Source organism: Megalops cyprinoides, chromosome 6, assembly GCF_013368585.1.
Source record: "Megalops cyprinoides isolate fMegCyp1 chromosome 6, fMegCyp1.pri, whole genome shotgun sequence".
Taxonomy (NCBI): domain Eukaryota; kingdom Metazoa; phylum Chordata; class Actinopteri; order Elopiformes; family Megalopidae; genus Megalops; species Megalops cyprinoides.
Window position 1 is genome coordinate 24,846,313 of NC_050588.1, and position 21,577 is coordinate 24,867,889.

A 21,577-nucleotide genomic window follows, 5' to 3' on the forward strand; every position below is an offset into this window, starting at 1 on the left:
CATTTAATACTTTTTTTTTAAAAAAAGGATTCTGTTCAGAATTGATTGAGCATCATCAAAAGAGTATAATTATTCTTATGATATTTACGTAATTGAACTGCACAAATATATACGCTGACAAGGATTATTGGTAATATGAATCTGAATTAGCATCGTGGTATGTAAAATTGGGAACTTATTTATTTTATCTACTCCTAATTCTACCTCTAAGCACTTTTTTCTCACTTTATGTGGTAAAATGTACTCTGCTGCAATTCTACACTACACTGTAAACTGTTGGGGAAAAAAAAAAAACAGCTGCTTACGTTCTGACAAATCTCTGATTGTCAGTGAATGTTCAGGCATGGATTGCTTTCTTCATTTGAGCACGTGTTAAACTGTGTTGACGTCCCCTTTAATCTCTGACAGAGCCCTGGAGAGAGAGAGTCTTCACACAAGCCCCTGAAGATATCTTCTCCAAGGTTTCTGTGCAATGTAATTTTTTCCATTGATTCTCTATTTCACAAATATAGACGTGTGATGGGCTGAGGGTGTCAATAACCTCCCATTCGATTACACTTTAAGATCACAATGTTTTACAGTAGCTTGAGCCAAAAAATGCTGCCTGCAGATTATTACAGTCATTGCAGAAGCAGCTGTTCCAGTAACCAGCAGTGCATGTAAGTGGAAAACATGCTAAAGGTGATGAAGACTCTTCTTGGAGGAGGTGCTATTCTTGAGAATAGTGCAGGCTGGGCCCTGCGGCTCGGGTTCGAAACCAGCCATATCATCTGTTTACAATGATTGGGAGCACACAGCAGAACAAATTGGATTCATTCTGCCAGGGAGAGAGGTGGGTAGATCAGCCAGGGTTTCCTCATCTCACCGCTCTCAGGCACCCAGTCATTTTTCTGGCACCTTTCAGTTGTTTGCATGACATTAGCAGAATAGTGTAATATCCTCCAATCGGTGTCCACTTCACTGCCGTACACTTAAGTGAAATGCTTCTGCTTTCACCACTGTGTGCCTATGAGCAGCAAGCCTGAAGCCTGAACAAAGAAAAACTGTGCATAGTTGAGGAAAAGAAGACGAAGTGAGCACATTTTGGGAGGGGGCTGCTTTTAGTATCTAAGCAGAATATAAGCATCTCCTTGCATCCATAGTGGCTGGCTGAATTGAATAAGAAAAACAGAGGGGATGAGATGGGAAACTCTGGCAAATGTACTCAAACCTACAAAAGCTGGTACTGTCCTTGCCTGTCCTTACATGCTATGGCTGCCCCCTCTTTCATTTAAACCCATCACACACCTGCATGCATATTCAGGAGCAGTGAGTAGTTAAGCATCTCATAAGCCCAGTTTCTCAGCACAGAGTCACTGCTGGTTTTCCAGTGACTCCAGGATTTTTGAGCTGACAGCAAGGGAACGCTGCAGGTGCAAGCTTGTCTTTACCTTGACTGTCTGACGGTTCAGAGGGCTAAATGTGTTTCCATTTGCATTGCTTTCATAATGACACAAAGGTTTTGATCACTGAAAACACGAGTCAGATGTTACGAAATGAGATCATTTTGCCTCAAGGCTTCTCACACATAGTTCAAAGATCATGCCTTGATGCGAGAAGGAAAAAAAAAACAAGTAAACCAGTTATATGCTAAATTAACTTCCTCCTTAAAGACACAGCCCCTGAATGTTTTTCTAATATATGGCAGGGTGCTTCTATCGCACTTCATAACAGTATTGTGCATGTGATTATGCACATATTCCAATGTGGAGAGTGTGCATAATGAGCACAGTGCAAAAAACAAAGTATTTTGAAAAAGTTGTCATTATATTCTGGTTATTATAAGATTACCTCAGTCGGGCGTTGTCTTTCAGTACATACCAACAGTTGCCAAGAGGTATTAATGTTTCTGAAAAAGGTACCGCAATAAAAACTGAACTCCTTCTCACTTGGGCAGATTAGCAAGTTTCTATTCTGATAGCATACCCATACAGCTCCATTTCTTATCATCTTTTTGATCTCTGTTTTTTTTCCTCTTGCTCACATCATTGTGTAAACAATTGTGTTGCATACCCTTGTGCTAAATGGTTAAGCTACATACTGATACTGATGCACTGATGATATTGCTATAGTGATGACACTATAGCAATATCAACTGAATTAAAAATCTATTTTGTAATGCAGAAATATGGGAAAACACACAGCCTGTCATTTCTGGCAGTGGGAGAGTGACATACAAATAGAGGTTAAAATTATACATTTCATAGATCATAAACTACTACATTTTTTACAAGTTTCAAAACCTGCATTATTATTATGAAAGTACCAAATGTTAGGACACATGTACTTTTTTGTTGTTAAATAGACTTTGGGTAATTTGAATATTATTTAACAAACTCATGCCAAGTCACAGCTGCAGGTTCATAACCACAACTGAAATAACACTTGGACCTCCTAATTAATAGTGCAGTGGTCTTATTTCCATTACTGCAACCACCTCAAAAATTATTCCCCTGTTCCCAGGTGTTTCATTTAAAGTCTCTAAGGAATAGAGTGACAAAGAAAACCCTGTGTCTTAATGAAAATAGTAAGGTACTTACAAACTATGAATTAATATTCATCAGTGGGCAAAGCCCTATGGGTAAGTGTCCATCAACTGGATACCTCTGAGAAATTGCCATTTTAATAGGAATATGAAGGCCTTGTGTTCGCTTTAGTCAAAGATGACAGTGAGGAGAATGTCACACCTAATGTGTTCCACTGTATTTTTTTTTTTCAAAATACATTGCACTTGTAAAGTAATGTAAAATAGGGCAGAGATTTCTGTAACGACACATGAGAGTTGTGTCTTCCTGGTGGCCTAACATGTTTGCAAAATGGTAACACTTTAAATGGATGGGTGCAACTTTGAAATATTTATGTTGGCCTGTAGCTCAGCTTGGCCCGTCCATCATGTTATTCCCCTCAGTTTAAATTCAGGTGCACATATGAGGAGTGTACCCACAGCTTCAGAGCTGTACCTTTCACTATGCAGTCGATGACTGGAAGTGACACAAAGTGACACAGGGCTTACCTCTCCCTCTTCAGCGAGTGTCCCATGTATTGGCCGTTAGTGGCAGCATGCTGGTTGAGAAGCGGGTTTTTGGGGGTGGCGGGGGATGACAGGTCCAGGCTGCCATGGCTGTTGGTACTATTTTCCTCCTTCACGTGTGCATTTGTCACCTCCTTCCACAGCTGCTGAAGTTCCGCTGGAATCATGGCTGAAACAAACAAATTGGATAATTAAATCAATTAACGGCTAATCCTGCTCTCTTCGTCACATAATTAAATCAACGAGTCTGTAAACAAAGCTGAGTATTAATTAGAAAATATTCTACTAAGGGGTAATGCGCTGAGAACACTTGCTTTTTTCCCCCCACTGTGATCTGAAGCTTGTTTGTATACACAAATCCCTGGCATTCACATGCATTTCATGCCTACGGTAAATAATTAGCATGCAGACAAGGCATGAAATCTGAATAAATCACTATTATTCCTTTAACAAGAAAAAAGGGAGCAGAAAAAAAGTTTACAATAGCGACGTTATAAAAACATCACAAAAAAACAGGACCCTCGGGGAAGTCACTGAAAAGCACATTAATGTGCAAAATACTTAAAGCTGTGCACCGCCTCCAATTGACACAGAAGACCTAAACCTCATTTAACAAGTCAAGCACATTGCCATTCGTACATCCCTTTGAAAAAAAATGCCTTGAAGAGAGAAGCATTTCTTCTGTTCCTGCTCATACACAGAGCGTGTTCTCTCTGTGTCTGACTGACAGCGATACCAACACCCTGGGCAAGATTGTGGATCACTAAGGATAATGCCGTGTTTGTACACCGGCAGCTTCCATATCTGAGAGAACTGAGCCATTGTTTGCACACAATGTATGTGAGCGTGTCGCCACATACACAGTCTTTGTGAAACTGTGAAGGAAGCCTACCTCCATTTGAAACATGTATGGCGAAAACAAGATTAGGGAAATTAAATTTACTGGATCATCTCAAGAAATCTGTATTGATATTCAAAAATGCATTCACTACATTTACTAGAAATTTATAAAAGAACCCTATGCCTTAGATACAATAAGTTAACCCCATTGTGGAATTATTGCAAATTTGTAAAATATTGTCAAAGAAAAGTTAAACCACATTTTAATGATGAAAATTAAGACTTCTGAATGAACTTTCCTATTCACAACCTTATATTACACGTGTGCACACACACACACACACACACACACACACGCACTGTGTGTGTGTGTGTGTATGCTCTGAATTCAACCAGAGGGACTGCAATGTATGCAAGACCACTCATTTAACATTAGAATTAATTAAATCCATTTTCAAAATGAGCAGTGGCAAATGAAAGATGATTTGCACATGCTTATCTCCATGGGTTTATATTCTCTGGATTTTTCTTTTTAATCGCTCTCTATAGATACCAGAAGTGCTCCTTTCAAGCACAAGACCCTAGTACATTGTGCAAAATGCTTAGTCTTAATTTATTCCTGTTGTGGCAAATAACTGTGAGGTGAAGATCTCAATACGATCAGCAAAAATATTTTTAATTTGATAAGCTACTAAAGATTTTAATTATGCTCGTAATAGAGAACATTGGGCTAATGAGGCGGAGGACTCGAGAGAGTCGGAGTGGCTAAGAAGTGTGAAATGAGTCTGATAGGATTGCTGTAAATTCACACTGGATCGTTTGCATATCAAAGAGCAGGAAATTATTGCAGGACAAATCAATAACCTTTCCACGTTCCAAGGAGCATCTTTCCTTATTTCAATATAAAACACGTTCTCTCTCTTCTCCCTTTGTGCTTTTTCTTCCCTTATTCCGTGATGCCACGTAATTACCGAACAGGGAGTTTTAAAGCAGACGTTTCTGCACGCAGAGCAGACGCGGTCATCTACCGGTTGTCATTTCTGAACGGTGTTGTTATGAACGGGGCGCCGTTGCCGTGGCGGAGCCCCTCGGAGGGACGGGCTCTGTAGCGGTTTGTCCGGATGGGGAAGGTCACCGTCGGAGTGTCCTGTGCTACAGCGTTGGAACAATCATTTTCCCCACTTGGTGCCCAGTGACAGTGTGCCATGTATTTTTAGATGGTGTGCTTGACAGGGCGGTCCGCTCTCCCTCAATTACCCAGCAGTCCCCCTGACCCCGACACCACTGTTTACTCAGACGAAACGGCACTGGATGGACCGGTCTGATGAGAGGGGTAACAGAGTGGGACAAAGCCGTTTCGCTCTCCGTGCACTCCCCTTTCCTCCTCCTCTCTCCCTTTCTTTCTGTCTCCTTCTCCTCTGCATCTCTTTCTCTTTCTCTAATATCTTCTCCAGAATGGCATCTACCACTGCAGACAGTCAAAGCGCTTGACAGCTCTTCCCAACTGACATCTTGTTAAGATGTTTGAAATTAAATATAATAACTACAATCAAAAAATAGTATTTATTCATAGCACTCCCGCATTCCCGCAGTATTGTAGAGAATTCATTGCATTCTCATGTGTGCAAAGCGCTCTTAAATTGCACTGAGGACAAGGAAAATGAAATATTTAATTACTGTTGTCCACAGACAACATGAAAGACAAATGTCATTTTTTTCACCCTGGTCAGTTCATTTTTGAAACGAGTATTGGTTTATCTTTCCTTTTTCCATTTTTCAGAACAACTATTCGACTCATTACAGGTTGAAGATACAGACGCGCCCCTTAAAAAATGTATGTTGTTGGGGACACTTGATTGATCACCGGCCACACAACTCAATTTTACCACCGCAGGTAGCGCTGGCTCAAAGACAGGCCGAGTTCTTCAACCTTTTCCTGTCCTTGTACCGCTGTACCCAGGTGACCATGTTCAAGCAAGCAGAAAGTTGATTTAAGGTTCATAATGACATCAGTTGCGGCCCATCATCCATGGAATAAAAAATAGCCTCGTGCTCCCACCTCTTTAAACTCTCCGGTTACTTTTCACAGAGCCCCAGTTCCACGGGGGCCCGTGACACCGCTATTAGTTTATTGTTCCATCAGACAGAGACCTTAGGAGCACCTCTGTTTATGTTCCTGTAATCACTGCCCTACTGATATGCACCCCTTAGGCCTAAAATATGTTCCTTCCTAATGCTGCAGGAACTATTACCCGTACCACGCTGCTGGCCAAATCAATCACTGACACCGGGAGCGTATTACCCACCAGCGTCCCTGATGTGCAGCTGTACGGATAACACTTCATGCATGGCCACATTCTTTGCTTTCATATTACTAACAAATTTGTCTTGTCACTGTCCCATTGCCCTCTTCTGGACAACTTAACTGATGTTCTCCAGCGATGAGAGCTCACTATATAAAACTCTGGCCTGGGAGGCCACAGAGCGAATAACGACAAGGTAGCCAATCACGTCACACGCAGAGAGGGGAACAGCTGCCTGCACCCGTTGGTTGCACCTGGGAGACCTGAGCCAATGCTTCGGTCTCGCCCGCACAAAACAAGTCAAATAAAAAAAAATGCTTTAGAATGGCAAATGCACAATTTTTTTCTAGTGCTAGATTAAATTTATATCAATAATAGTTCCTCAACCCATTGTTATAATTTATAACAGATGCCATCTAAAACTGCTTCCAACACTTCAAACATTAACGTCAGAAGAATTTTCCATAAAGGAAATAAATTTGTGTGCGTTAGTTCCATTTCTAAATGGTAGAAATCCATGATGTTAATGGCATTTCTGTAGCCTTGCTATTAAAACATGTTTTCAATGATAATTATCTGTGAGGTATTTTATTGAGAATGCATGAGATTATATTTGTATGTGTGATATATTATTTCATGCAACACAGATACACACATACACACACTCATATCATTCTTGTTGCAGTACTGCTAACTACTTGCTGCATTTTCTAGATTATATCGCAGCTCTGTAGGTCCCGGTTGCTGATGCATGAAAGAGTTTAGTGATGTGGAAAACAGAAAGGTCATCAATAACTTCAAACAGTCAAGCAGAAAATCTGTAGAATACGCAAAGAAACTCCGCCTGATGATAAGTGTTTTAACAGCTGTCTTCCGCAGTTAAAGCTGCTGATTTCTTCCAGGGTTGATCCCCCCACTGCAGGCGACAATCACCACTGTTCACCCATTCAAAATGAGGCTAGGGCCACACCGCAATACTCAATTGATAAATAAATCAAGAGCTTTCACTTAAAATGTCAGTTGAATAATCAATGACAAAAACTGACTATGGTTCATATCAATGTCTGAAAGCCAAATCACAGTTCTGATGTTTGATTATGGTGGTATAATTCCAGTAACATGGGGGAAACATTCTGAAATGCATGTTGCATTGTAAGGTCTGTAACTTCTATTTGTCATAGTTTTTTTCCCCTGTTACATTCAAAGAGGGATCAAGGAAGCTAGTAGATACTGTGATGGTGGGAAAATCATTCTGAAAAAGACATCTCACAACGCAATGTTGTTTGTACTGATGCTTTTAAAAATATGAAAGAAAATATGTGGACCTATGTCTGGCACTGAAATTTAACACTTCCAAAAGACATATTTGTAGAAGATATGTAACACAGGGCTACTCTGCTAAAACACTCCCATACTACAAGTATGCTTCAGGCCTGTGACTCTGGGAATCATCTGAAAGCAAGAAGATCTATTATTCAAAGCCAAGTGCAAACAATAACATGACTGTACAAACCCTGTTTTTGTTTGCCTGTTACCTAAGTCCCCCCTCCCCCTCCTCCCCTCCTTTTTATCGTCTTATCTCGTTATTTTGAATTGTTTGCTTTAACTCAGAATGAATAGTCAATGTCAGTGTTCCAAAAAGTGTATGAAGGAGTCTTTTGTCATAGGGCTCCTCCCTGAAGAAATATTAAAAACAAATAAAGAAATAAACTTCCTGGCTAAACAACAAGTACTGACTCACTGTGTTCTTACTCCATGTTTCACAATGACGGGTTCAGTCGAAGTTTAGCAGCAGCGAGCAGTCTACCTTTTGGCAGAGGGTGTGTTTCGTCAGGCCTGAGACCCGCTCACATGCTGCTCTCCGGGCAAGTAAAGAAGGAGTGGGAGGGGTGTACCACACCCTGTCCTGTCCCCCACCCCCACCCTCACCTCCACACTGTGTGGGTCAGAGGAGGAGGAGACAGAATGTGTGGAGGTGGGGGGTAGTCATACGGGTGTAGGGGAGGATGGGGTGGGAAGACAAAGGGAACGGGAAGGCTCCCTGAGTGAGACAGGGCAGGGCAGGGCAGGGCAGCAGCATTAAGGAGAAATGAAAAGAGGCTGTCCCCCTGCCTGACACAGTGAAGGGGCAAAAAGAGGGTATCTACCCCGAGTGAAAGAATGCAAGGGGAGCAAGGGGGTATTTATCCTGAACGACACAGTGCAGGGGCAATATGAATGCATTTATCCCTGAGTGAGACAATGCAAGGGCAATAAGAGGGTATTTACCCTCAGTGAGAGGGTGCAGGGGCAGAAAGAGGATATTTACCCTGAGTGAGAGAGGGTAAATATCCTCTTTCTGCCCCTACACTGAGTGAGAGAGTGTAGGGGCAGTCAGAGGGAATTCACCCTGAGTGAGCCAGTGCAGTGGTAGTACGAGGGAGACACTCACCCTGAGTGAGAGGGTGGAGGGGCAGAAAGAGGATATTTACCCTGAGTGAGAGAGTGGAGGGGCAGGGCGCTCTGGCCAGGTTGGATGGATAGCAGGCCCTGCCTCTGCAGGTTGAGGAGGTGCTGCTGCTGGAGCTGCTGGACCTGGAGGAGCTGCTGCTGAAAGGCCAACTGCTGAGCCGAGACCTGAGGCTGCGAGAGAAACGGAGAGGGCAGGGGGTGAAGATCACACTGCGCACGCATCCATTCATACACACACAGGCATACATCCATACACAGCACGCAAGCATGCACGCACACATACAGAACACAAAACGCAGCCAAGCAGAAATATGCATGCGTGCGCACACACAGACACACACACACCCACACACGCCACGCACACACGGCCCACACGCACAGGGTCTTTAATCTACCAGTCCATGGAGGCACACCACTGAGTAAAACTGTCTCTATACATTCACAGAGGTGCGTTGCTTAATATCTTAATAAATGAGGAGTCATGAGGCAAATGACAAACAATGAAACAACATAGTAAATCATTCATAGTCAGGGCCACCGCATTTTAATTACACCCATTCATAATTCAGCAAACAACGTGTGACTGAATCAAAGCAGTTAATATCCTCCTCTTCTCTCAGCTCTTACAGTCCCCAAAAGGAAAATGGCTTGTTTTCAGTTGCTGAATACCAGGCAGCAGTTTCATACAGGTAAATTACACTTGTATCGCTCATTTCACAATACAATGGGAGGAGAGCTTTGAGAAGGACAGGATCTCTGCTGTGGAAGAACTCTGTTCCACTGGTTCCGAGCTGACCAAAAAGTGTGAACACAGACATTTGCTCACAACGCTCTAAGAGACAGATAATACAGTGTGGTCAGAACAATAAACGGGAGGAAATTATCTAATATCCCCAATCTCCACAAAATCAAAACAAAAGTGAGATGCTATCAAGGTAAGAGAAGAGTGGAGCGGAACATTTTAACTCTCTCATAACCTGATGCATAACTTTTTTGCATAACATAACGTTTTATTTGATTGTTGAGCATTGGCACGCTATCATCTAATAATGTGAACTGCCACACATGGTACTCAAATAATGAGTGTGAGGCAAAAAAATCTTTCAGAACAAAATACAAGGCTGTAATTTACTTTTTAAATAAAATGCCAAAAACGCTATGCACGAGAGAAGCCAGGATATTAGGCCATATGACTGTAACAAGGCCGATTGTCAAAGAGGGGTGGGGGGGGTTGGGGCGAGAGACATTAAAAGCAATCCAAGCTGCCAAGCAGTGCACCGCGCCCTGTTACCAAACACAGGATACACCACTTTGTTTACTTCTCACAATTGAATGCACACAAAAAAGGTCTCAACGCAATGCTGCTGTCAGGTCACCCGCCAGCATTTCAGAAACGCTGAAATATCCAGATAACGCATTCTCTTCTCAGCCCTCCCTAATGTGCCTGTCAAAGGTCCACAGCGTTTTCCCCTCCACACGCCCTGCCAGACCTCCACACGTCTCTAAAAATAAAGCAGGCGCTACACCGACCTGGCCTGGAGGGCTTTTTATTTTATTTCATTTTATTTTTATCCTACCAAGATTACGTGCAAATACCACAATATTTCCACTGTTAATTTGGGTATTTACGTGCAAATTGCATCAGAACATATTCAAGAATGCACTGCCGCCGTTTTAAAATAAATTCATTTTGTCACTTGGTGTCAAGTAAAACTAGGTTTAACCAGGGGTTTCAAAGTGTTTTAAGACAAGTTAAGGCAAAGAGTAAAATTAATTATCCACTTTTATTAAAGAGCCAGGAAATGGCTCCCCTATGCTGAGAAGCTGCCGCCGTCTCCAAGGGTATACTGCACAGCAGTTCCTGCCCAACAGCGCTAAACAAAGATGGTAAATGGGGAGGGGGGGGGGGGTGTTGTACAGAACAATGGCTTTTATCAGTGCCCCGAATAAATATGGGGTGCCTTTTAAACTGAAAATTGCAAATGAGTTTAACTTTCCCCTTCATATTTCTCTCTTGTGCTCCTGTCAGCTGACTAGAGGCCCTGTGTTCCCCCGACACACAGACACATTAGAAACAAGGCCCAACAGACCAAATAAGAGGTTAACAAGAAGTGGCACAAGAGGGAGAGAGAAATACAGTCTCTGACAAATGATAGAGAGTGGCACTGGCAGCCCTTTATTGTCAGGGCTTCAAATATAAAGTTAAAGATCTTTGAAAAACTAAATTTTGATGTCTTTAAAATAAAAGAGGCACAAAGCAACAACAGGGGGTTATTGTCTGGCAGCCACGGGGGAGAAGCTTCGTAATTCTTACTCTGTCTTTTGATGGCTGTTAGAAATCCTACTGAAAAAAAAAAAACACAGCGGCAGGAGGAGAGAGTCCCTCTCGGGGCCACATCCACTTCCTGTGATCATACATAATGTGCTTCAAAAGTTGTTTTTTTTTTTTTTTAACCCCATTCAGCTGATCAATTGCACCTCCTTCTGACTCCTTTTCCTCGCCCCTGCTCATCGTGTTTACATCAGATGCGACTCGATGACAGGCACTATCTGAGACCGAGGAACAGCGCTGTCATGTTGATTTATGGACGCATCGCACCACAACTTGTCCAAACTGAGGCTCACAGTTCATTAATTAGCGAGCCGAGACTTTGAAGTCAATGCTTGGAGAGTGTGTGTGTGTGTGTGTGTGTGTGTGTGTGTGTGTGTGTGTGTGTGTGTGTGTGTGTGTGTGTGTCTTTTTTAACCATTTGGCTTAATTTATATGCTTTTTCCAAACGTGGCTCTCAGAGGAGAAAAACTCAAAATTCCCTGATTGTCTTTGAACTTCTTTTGACCGCACAATAATCATTTCTTTGTCCAGAGTGATGCCTGTATCCGTGAGTCATTAACACGCATTGAGTTGCTGTTGATGAGCCAGCCCCGCTGAACTGGAGGGAGAGGGAGTGAGAAAGAGTGGGAGAGGGGGCGACGGAAAAAAAAAAAAAAAAAAACTGAGCGGGCAACAAAGCTGGGAGCGCTCCCCGTGCTGATATCTCACAATTACATGCCTTCTCTCCCCGTGCCATTTCCATGTTAATTACAAAGGCAGCCTCTCAGATTTATATGCTAGACATTTCTTCCTTTCTTTCCCCCTCTCTCTTTTTTTTTTCCAGAAGACTCGTACAAATGGCCTTTTCTGTTTTATGGGGTAGCTGTTTACTTGTGGAAAAAGCATAAACACGGCTTTCACTGAGGGAGTTGTGTGAAAGCTGTCTCACTGAAGGCGGGCACAATAGTGTTCTGTTATTTATCCATCTCTGTTATTTATAGAATGGCTGAAATGTTCATTAGGGTCACGAGGGTGAAGATCCCTATTCGCAAATAATTGGAATATGTCAGCTGATGTCTTGTCCATTTAATGACTTGCAGTGTGAGTGAGTGGGTGACATCAGCGTACCTCTTTACTCTGTTTCCCCGCATGCTGCTGCTGTAGGAGCTGGAGATGTAGCTGTTCCTGCTGCTTCTTGTAGAACTCTTGAAGTTGCTGCTATAGAGGCCAGTTCAGTTGGAGAAAAAAAAAAAAGGAATCCACAGGAAAGCCATATGATTGGCATCATCCAATCACATTCAAAGAGAAACAGCAACATTCTACCAAAGATTCTCAATAAGTAAAACAACAAAAATTGTCAAGCCCAATTTAGTTTACAACAAAACCTTCACAACCAGATCTTTAAAATGGGGAACTGTTCAGCAGCTTAAAATCCATAGAAACTCCATGGGTAAACCCAAGAGGAACAGAGTACTTTGTAGGTATCAATTATATTACTACCCGGTAATACCACTGCAGAGGTCATGCCACACAAAGTGCATTCCCAACTGCCTGGTGTAGAAAACATCTCCTAAAGAGCTTTTTAATGGCTTTCACAGAGGTATGATTGTGGAGACCAGAGAAGGCTCTCTCTCTCTCTTACCTGCTGTAACATGAGGGCCTGCTGCTGCTGAAGAAGAACCTGGAGCTGCTGAGGGCTCAGGACCTGCTGCTGAAGAATTTGCTGCATCTGCTGTGGAGTTATCACCTGTGGTGTCATCATAGCCACTGACACTGGAACCTAGTGCCACAGACAGAGAGAGAGAACTTTGTTATACACTCAGCTGCCGACGACCACTGACACAGGAACCTAGCGCTACAGAGAAGGAGTTCTGCCGCCAACACTGCTACTAAAAGCCATTATTGCTGTGACCTAGCACTAGAGCAGAGGGAGAGAGATTGGGAGTAAGAATTCTGTCATAAATAAGGTCTACTGATCACTGATACAGAAATCTAGCACCAAAGAAAGAGAGAGAATGTGTTCTGGCTCTCACATGATCACTCATTAACTCAGCAACTGAGAGTCAGTGATACTGGAACCTTTCACTACTGAATATTCTTTCATAAACCTAGCCTTCTGAAAAGCTTGCACAGTAATGCTGGGACCCTCTATGAGACAAAGGGAATGAAACCATGAGATCAGTCATTTGAGGACACATCATGTTCACTGATATTGAAACCTAAAATGAGACAGAAAGAAACATTCTCTAAGGCCCAGTCTGCTGCTCATTTGTCACACTGAGTGATCCTGTAACGGCACCATCCCCTAACCCATCGACGATGGAGAAATTGTCTGAAGTATCATCACCGCGACTAGACACTAGAACCTGAAGCAGTGATGCCACGAGGCCGTCAGACCTGAAATAGCCCCGCGGCGATTGAGCTGCTCCAGGCCTTCGCCTAGCTTGCTTTTCCAGCAAAAGAGCACTCCACTGACAAGGACATCACCCATTAACATTGAGAGCAGTGCAAGGTGTAATACCATTTGTTCTTTTGCCTTTGCTCCTATGGTATACTTCAGTTCTCTGCCTTATTTCTGTAAATGCAAGGCTGCATCATGTGTAAACATATGACTATGACTATGTCTTTTCAGAACAGGGAATTTTGTCTACCAGGGCATACCAAAGACATCTTACGTGTAAATATCTTCTTCACAAATTTTCCATAAAAAATGTATTGTATACATATCTTGACCAAAGCGCTGAGAATAGCAGATAAATAATTATCTAAAGCTCCAACTAACTCTGACAAAAGGTATGAGTGCACGCCTCTTCAAAACAAGTGATTTGTTATGACATTGAGAGAGACCCGCAGTTGTCTGGGTTCCTTAATTGCTCCTGCAGCACTCTGAATTCAGAGTGCGTCTGGATGCTGCCAGTCTCTTCTATGATGTGCGATACCATTAAAAGCTCCTTTCTGTGACATTTTAGTGACAAACAGCTACAGAGATGAACTTGATAACGTTTCACATTTGCAACTGTTAACATGTCGGCGCGGTCCGGCGCCTTGGTGAGGGAACCTGCTTGCCGCGTCTCAATGGCTGATGTCTTCGTTTGATAGCGGAGCGGACATTAGGATGACAGTCTGTCTTCACCAAGGTTACCCAAATTGTATCCAGGCTCATACCTAACGACGCCCCTTTGAATTTTTCATGCACTTTTGAATGTAATTTAGCCATTTAGAATCTATTTAGCAAGTGATGTGTACTTTCTAACGGACCGCGTGCGTGTCACCTCATTCGTTTTCCCGGAAAATAATGTTAAACAAAAAAACAAAAAGAACATATTGAATAACTTGTACCTGCGGGAAGATATAAAGTCAGTAATGTCAGACACAATAGTGTGCCGTTGATTCACTCTGTCAACTTCATTCCCTGCCATTTTTAGTGCACGATAAAGGGCTTTTTTCCCCTTTTCCATGTGGAAAGGCAGTTGTGCTCTATATGGGATTGGAGCACTTAACAATTCTCATTTCCATGGTGAGGCAGAGAGTGAATGAAAATGCAATATTAATTCTCCCTGTATTATGTCTTAATATGCAGTCCATCTTGACTTTTTCACATGGCTTGTCCTGTCATTTGCATAGCCAAGGCCCATTCCTAATTTCACAGTCATTATGCACTGGTGTCCTTATTTCTCAGCATCACTAATTTTGATGAACTAAAAATGTTTTCTGAAGGTCAACCAGGCAGTCCATCTCAAAGACACGAGCACGTATAGGTTTCCCTTCATCGCAACGTCACGTCAATGTTACAGGACAATTTATGAAACAAAATGCAAACCAGTTATTGTATTCATTAGATACATTTTATATGCAATTGAATGCTTTAATTTAATTTGATTTTCCAATATGTTTTATTGTGCCCCTATTCACTTTATTCTTATTAAATTAAATAGTTCATCTCTTTTTCCTGTAATATAGAATAGATAAATATAATATTAAAAGAGCATTTACGTAAAGAATAACACACAGTATGAGAAACATTTTAAAATGCTTCTTCATACCCATTTTTATTAGGAATTAGAATAAGCCATCCTTCAGTGGATTCATTCTTAACACATGCAGTTTACACGTAAAGCATGCCCCGCATCTCTCTCAATCTCATCGGCCTCTCGCACACTGTAACTAACACTAGACGTCCTCAGATTGTACAGCTCTGGCAGGAGGCTATTACTGCCCACATTTTATTACCCATTACTACTGAGGTCATTAGCAGCAAGAGGGATTGTACGGTTCTTAACCTATTGATCATTGTAACTACTACCATTTAATCCTGTGTTGAATGACTGAAAATCTGCTAAAGACAGGGGGCTATTGAGGAGAAGGGCGGGAGGGAGCACTTTAACTAAAAAATATTGCCCTGGCTGGTGTGTCATGCTCATTTAAAGAAAACACAGGGCCCTGGTATTCATTTAGTGCAATCCCATTTAGAACACTCCCCTATCTTCTGGTAACTGTCAGTTTTGCTATGTTAGACTGCATACAACGCCAATAGCAGAATAAAATCTATGAAAAAATGCATGAAATAGTATTTTGTGAGAGAATTATGTTTTCAGCCCTGACTTTAGTAACAAATTTAATCAGAGAGAGAAGCATATTCTACATAGCTATGTGGATGTGAAAAAAAGAGGACGTTATGAGCGTGCCAGAAATAGCTGACGTTTATGAATTTCAGTAAGGTGTGGCATGCTCCAGGTGCCTCTTGTACATAAACATTCAAAACCTGGAACATTCCCACACAGCTGCAATGTGACTGTAGGCAATATACCAGCACAGACCTGCCATGCTGGGACCCAACCCACTGCGCAGACACACACGCACACACACACACACACATACACATACACACACACTTAATCACACAAACAAATAATGACATTGCACACATAAATGCATGGAGACAAATGCATGGACAAGCATATACACACAGGTGCAGTCACACATTCATATACACACATATACGCATGACAACACATACACGCATGAGCACACTTGCACGCACACACACAAATAAATAAATAAATAAATAAAATTTAAAAAACCCACACACACATGGCAAGCCCTTTACACTTCACAAAGTACCAAATGTCAGCACCAGGAAACATAGCAAGAAAAACCATTATTAGTCAGGTCCAACATGCTTAATACTTATAATGTTCAAGTGAAGTAACATATTTAAAACTATTACACATCATACCCTCAGAGTAAAATCACCCATTTTGTGCCACCTCATACAAATAATGTACTGTGTATATTTCTACATTTGCAGAAATACATACAAACAAACCATTAAAAGAAATACTCACTATTTTTTTAAAACATTACTATAATATTTCATATATGGGCAAGCAAAAGAACCATATAGTTACTGATAATATTTAATGAAAATTTGTTTTAAGTTCTTCAGTGGTGGAATGCATATAATAATTATGGATTTGTACATAAAAACACAAATAGGTGTATATCTTAAAATTCTTAAAAAAAAAACATGGATTTGAGAAGTACAAATATTTGTCATTCTCCACATAACATTTTTTTTTATTAGAGAATCCAATTACCGGTTTGACAGTCTGATACTGATTTGAGGTATTGATGTTTCACAGAGGTTGATCATGCAAACAGAAGCTGACTTCACTCTCACCAAAACCTCAAACGAAGATATTCCACAACCGACGGACCACAGCAAACCTCTGCGTTTCATTTTATTCCAGTTGCCTGTTTAATTTCATTTACTGTGCTTACAAAGCACTTTGCTGGTTTAGAGGTATTTATCAATATTAACATTGGGTATAAGGGACTGATGCAGGTTGGATGTGGGCAATTGTGTCCTGTATGTGCCATCTTTCATACAACTTTTGGTCTTTCTTTGTATGTTGCCGTGGAGTAAAGTAATGACAGCCCAGTCTTGGCACATGGTTTTACTAGGTAAGTATGAAACCTACGCTTCACACATTTCTCACGCCTTCCTCCTTTCATTCACAAATTTATTATGCAAATAAAATTATTTTGCATTAATAGGGTACATTTAAAAAAAAAGCATTTGTTTTACATATTTTTGTATTCCAGTGAAGTGACCAAACTGGAAATGATGGTACTAAGATGTGTCTAAAACAAAAATACAAATTATTACTCAAATGAAATCCAGCCAGTTTTGGCCGTTAGGATTTGTTTAGATCTCTTGGACTGCTGGAATCCCAAAATTTCAACTACAAACCTTTTTTTTTTCATTTAAAAAAACAGGTTCTAACACACTATGATCCAAGGCATTTTCAGATACAGGTCTTTCTGTTTCAATAAAAATCCCACCAATATGAAGATGAAGCACTGAAAGAGAGACAAGATATTTGCATGAAACATGAGCAGACGCTTTTAAATACAGACACACACTGCGAACGCATCGTGTAACATCTGGTTTAAGGCTGGCTTTAAAAGACAAGAAGCCAACTCTCTCTCGTGTGCGTCATGACTAAATACAAGGATGAAAATGATATTCTAATGAGGACACATCAGCCGCACTTCTGGCGATCTTGAAATTCACTGATTCTGACTTAATGAAGACTCTTTCCAGCCAGCGTGCTCTGTGGAAGCCAAAGGTCAGAAGGAAGCGAAAGGATCAGGGCGAACAGGCCCAATGCAAGACTAGCCTCCCTCCCGGTGGCAGGGCAATTAAGAGTAATTGTGGGGAAAAAAGGGGCAGACTTCAATGAAATGATCCCAGAAATTAAGCTGGCCGTGTAGGAACAGGTTGGATGAGGGGGGGAAAAAAAAATCAAATTTTAATGTCTGTTCCCCAGTGTCATCCTGTTTTGTCAAGACATCAAATAGAATTGAAAAGTACAAAATAACAAGCCCTTGAGAAATCAGAGAGGCCAACCTTTTTGATGCTATTGGTTTACCTTGTCCGGGGCTATTGGAATAGTAATGGCACTCCATCTGAAATAGTGTGTGATATGGCATGAAACGTCGTTGAAATTAGAATTTCATGGCATGCGTTGTGTTGAAGCTATGCGTGAACATAATTAGTCTTTAACAAGATTGCATGTCTTATCCTGGTGTTTTATTGAAATGCTTCGTGTTGAGGGTTTTTTTTTATTCCTAGCATATTACATCTGAAAAAAAATATTTACCACACAGAAAATTGAGTACCACTAATGCTCATGATATTGCAATCTAGGCACAGATGACAACAGTGACATACAAAACAAGGCATGTATTATTATTATTATTATTATTATTACTATTATTAATAATAATAATAAGAAGAAGATGAAGAAGAAGAAAAATGCATATTTGTGGTAGAATAGCAAAACATGTTGTAATTATTTCTAACAGGGGTATTATTAATTCTATACATTCACAAAAAAACCCCACAGAATTCAGAGAGCCAATAAGTGTATGGTAAAAAAGACAGAAAGAGATTAAACTGTCCCCGCCTTGCTAAGCCTCCAGTAATTCCCTTCCATCTTTCAAATTCCAGCTGCTTCAAAAACGTTTACAGTTAAGATAAACAGGATAATCAAAGTCACATTTTCCCCTATTTACTATATATATTCAGGGGGGGCCAAGGCCGATATGCAGCAACTGTAAAAACAAAACTCAAGATTGCATTTTAATTAACTTTTAAACCACAAACAAACAAGTTTTCAGCGAAGCTGGGCCCGAATTCTACAAAATAAACAAACTACTAGGAGAAGTGAGCGAGCCTTTCACCTAACAATAACAGCTGAGCTCTGTGGCGTCGGTCCTTTCCCACACTCGGCTGGCCATGACTGCAGGTGCCCAGCATTGTCCAGAGCTCCTACTCTAGCTGCACACTACAGGCCACTGAAAACCATAGTTACTTCAACTGCGCAACATCTTTAGACCCCTGCACTTACTCTTCAGGAAATCCCAAGCATGACCAACACTGAATATTTGTATCACACCTTCACAAAATGGTTTGAAAAAAAAAATCTTTAGGGTAAACAGTGTTTACAATCCGTATCAGAAAAGACATCCAGCTATATTGATTATGTGGCTTATTTTTTTTTTTAACTAAAAAAAGAACAACAACAACCATGAACTTTTTTGGGCACGGTTCAAAGAACTATTAATGACCTCTTTTTTTCCCCCTTCCCAAAATTTCAAAAGTAACCGTATTCGTTTCTAATTTAGAGCACACTGTAAATAAACAAGCAGTGTTATTCTAAACTGTCTTCCAAAACCGCATCTGTATCCTGAAGCCGGGAGGAAACCTGATTCGCTTCTCCACAAGACATGATGACCCTCAAGACGGTCGAGCCCACTTGACAACCTCCCAGGCCACGCCCCCTTTATGTAGATTTCAAGACTCACCGCACAGGTTTCAGATACGGTCCGAAACAAGTGATGCGAACAGAGGCTACACCATTCACCCTCTCCAAAAACTCCTGCACCTCATGACCATTAAAAACCCCCTCTTCCTGTGGGCTCCATCACCAATGATTTATGGTTTACCAGCTCAGCAAGGTTACGCAACACTGCGTGCCTTCAGTTGCATTATTTGAGTCAGTTGAGATTTAATTAAGATCACAGCCTCTAAAATCCCCTTCAAATGAAAATTTACCAAAGACAATGCCCGACACATCCCCATGCAGATTGTTCCCATTCTGCGCACACCAACAACACAAAAACTAATCCTTGTTTCCATGACGGCAGACATGAGTCCACAAATTGTGTTGCTTGTGTTGTTGCCTTTTGTGTGTCAGAAAACCATGTGCCCAATTAATGAAAAAAAAAATGTCAGCAGCTGTCTCATGGGTGCGAATGGGCCCAAAATATGTCTGGAACTAAACTGCATGCCTCTGTGTAAACGTCTGAACATTGAATATAGAAAGAATACAGAAAAGTGAGTCTTACAGAATTTTTTTTTTAATTGTCCGAAAAAGCAATCTGCTCTGAAAGTAAAAAGTAAGATCTTTATGTTATGGTATTTTTAATGTTGTGCAGAATTGTGAAAAGTGGAACACACTTATATTGCAATCCAAAATACTCTTCAATGACTAGATTGATGGCTGGCCCTAATTTTGGGTCTGGATACATATACTGGTCTATACACATGCATGCGCGCACACACAAAACACACACCGTTTTGTTAACTATGACTCTTCTTGGTTACCCATCTAAGTTGGAGAGCAGAGCAAAAATAAACAACAAAAACAAATAAAACAAATGTATACAGAAAAAAGTCCAGAAAAGCACCTTGGAAACAGGGCAAAAGAAGTGTTGTACTGCTGCAAAACACTTTTAAGTAATCTAGGAAGCAGTAAGCTGGGGAGGCCACAGAAAAAAAGCAGCTGGGATGTTTCTGTATCACCACTAAAGCATTCCCCTTCTCCACACTACAAAGCAAGGAAAGACTTGTAAAAGATATCCCGTGCACAAACTTGCTGCCCAGATGCACCACTCTCTAGGTTTGGAATAATATCTGGTTGCCTATGTCATGGTTTTGAAATGACAGGTGCTGGCAGACTCTCGCTTTGACAGGCCACTGCACAAATAACGGCCTTGCCTGAAAGGGCTAATGCACTACTAATGAACAATAAATCAACTTTGATTACAAACTGTCAACCCAATCAGCTCTCACTCCAGCTCTCACAAACTGCAGATCCATGCAGCTGCCCGGCATTACCGCACACACGTGTTCTTTAGGTTTTACCTTTAGCCCTCTTTCTGCCAACTCCTCTACACAGAAATCCACACCCATGCACACATACTGTAAGTGGAATTTTATTTCCAATTCTGAAGCTGAAGCAACACTGTGTAAAAATAAATACATAAATAAAACAATCAGAGGTGACTGCCAACACAAAATCAGGAAAATAGGAACAATAAAAACTGACCCGCAAAGCCAGCATTGCACAAGTCTTTTAAGATATGCCTTAGTTTTTAAATTAATTCATTAATGAAAACAATTTCAGATGGAAGAGTCCTGAAGCTTTCACGTCATTAAAACTTAAAGTGCCGCAAAGTCAATACTGTCTTCAGTCTGATACCTCGGGGGTTTTTTAAAGGGTTAAATCACCCTGGCAAAGAGGGGAAGTTGATTCAGAGAGCTCCAACTGCACCACCCATTTCCTGAGAGTTCTTCCCTCATCCTTGCAATGGTATCAGGAAGATTTCACTGTTGACATTTAGGATGATTGCACTTAGATTAAACGGTAACACCGAGATGGTGTCAAATATAGAGCTCGGCTTCCCTCTCTCTTAATTCTACATGACAGAGTGCCGAGCGAATAAACCCCCCATAACCTCCCTGCCTCTCTCACTTGACAGAGACGCTGTCGATGGCTTCAGTGTGAGCCAGCCTCGCTCACTTCCCTCAGCCGAGAGACACAAGTCTTAATACACTGCGTTCAGGAAATCTTTGTCACACTGCACACCAAACACAAACACATGCAGCTGATGGACTGTTCCAAACTGAGCACCAGCATGTAAATTTGCACAAATAATAACTAAAATTTACACATGTGCTCTTGTCTTGATCCTAAACTTTATACAATTTAACAAGCCACCACAATACCCAAATGAAATACACAATATAAA

General features: G+C 41.2%; 1 protein-coding gene across 4 annotated transcripts in view; it reads right to left on the reverse strand.

Moving 5' to 3' along the window:
- foxp1b (forkhead box P1b) overlaps window positions 1-21,577 on the reverse strand; it is a 166,014-nt gene that overhangs the window by 22,225 nt on the left and 122,212 nt on the right. For 3 of the 4 annotated variants that reach the window (XM_036530881.1, XM_036530882.1, XM_036530884.1), the window contains 4 exons: window positions 12,618-12,755; window positions 12,104-12,193; window positions 8,685-8,835; window positions 3,053-3,239 (listed from right to left, as the gene is read on the reverse strand). In XM_036530881.1, the coding sequence (XP_036386774.1) occupies window positions 3,053-3,239; window positions 8,685-8,835; window positions 12,104-12,193; window positions 12,618-12,755 (566 nt within the window). The remainder of the gene's footprint in view (window positions 1-3,052; window positions 3,240-8,684; window positions 8,836-12,103; window positions 12,194-12,617; window positions 12,756-21,577) is intronic. The other variant, XM_036530883.1, reaches the window with a different exon arrangement.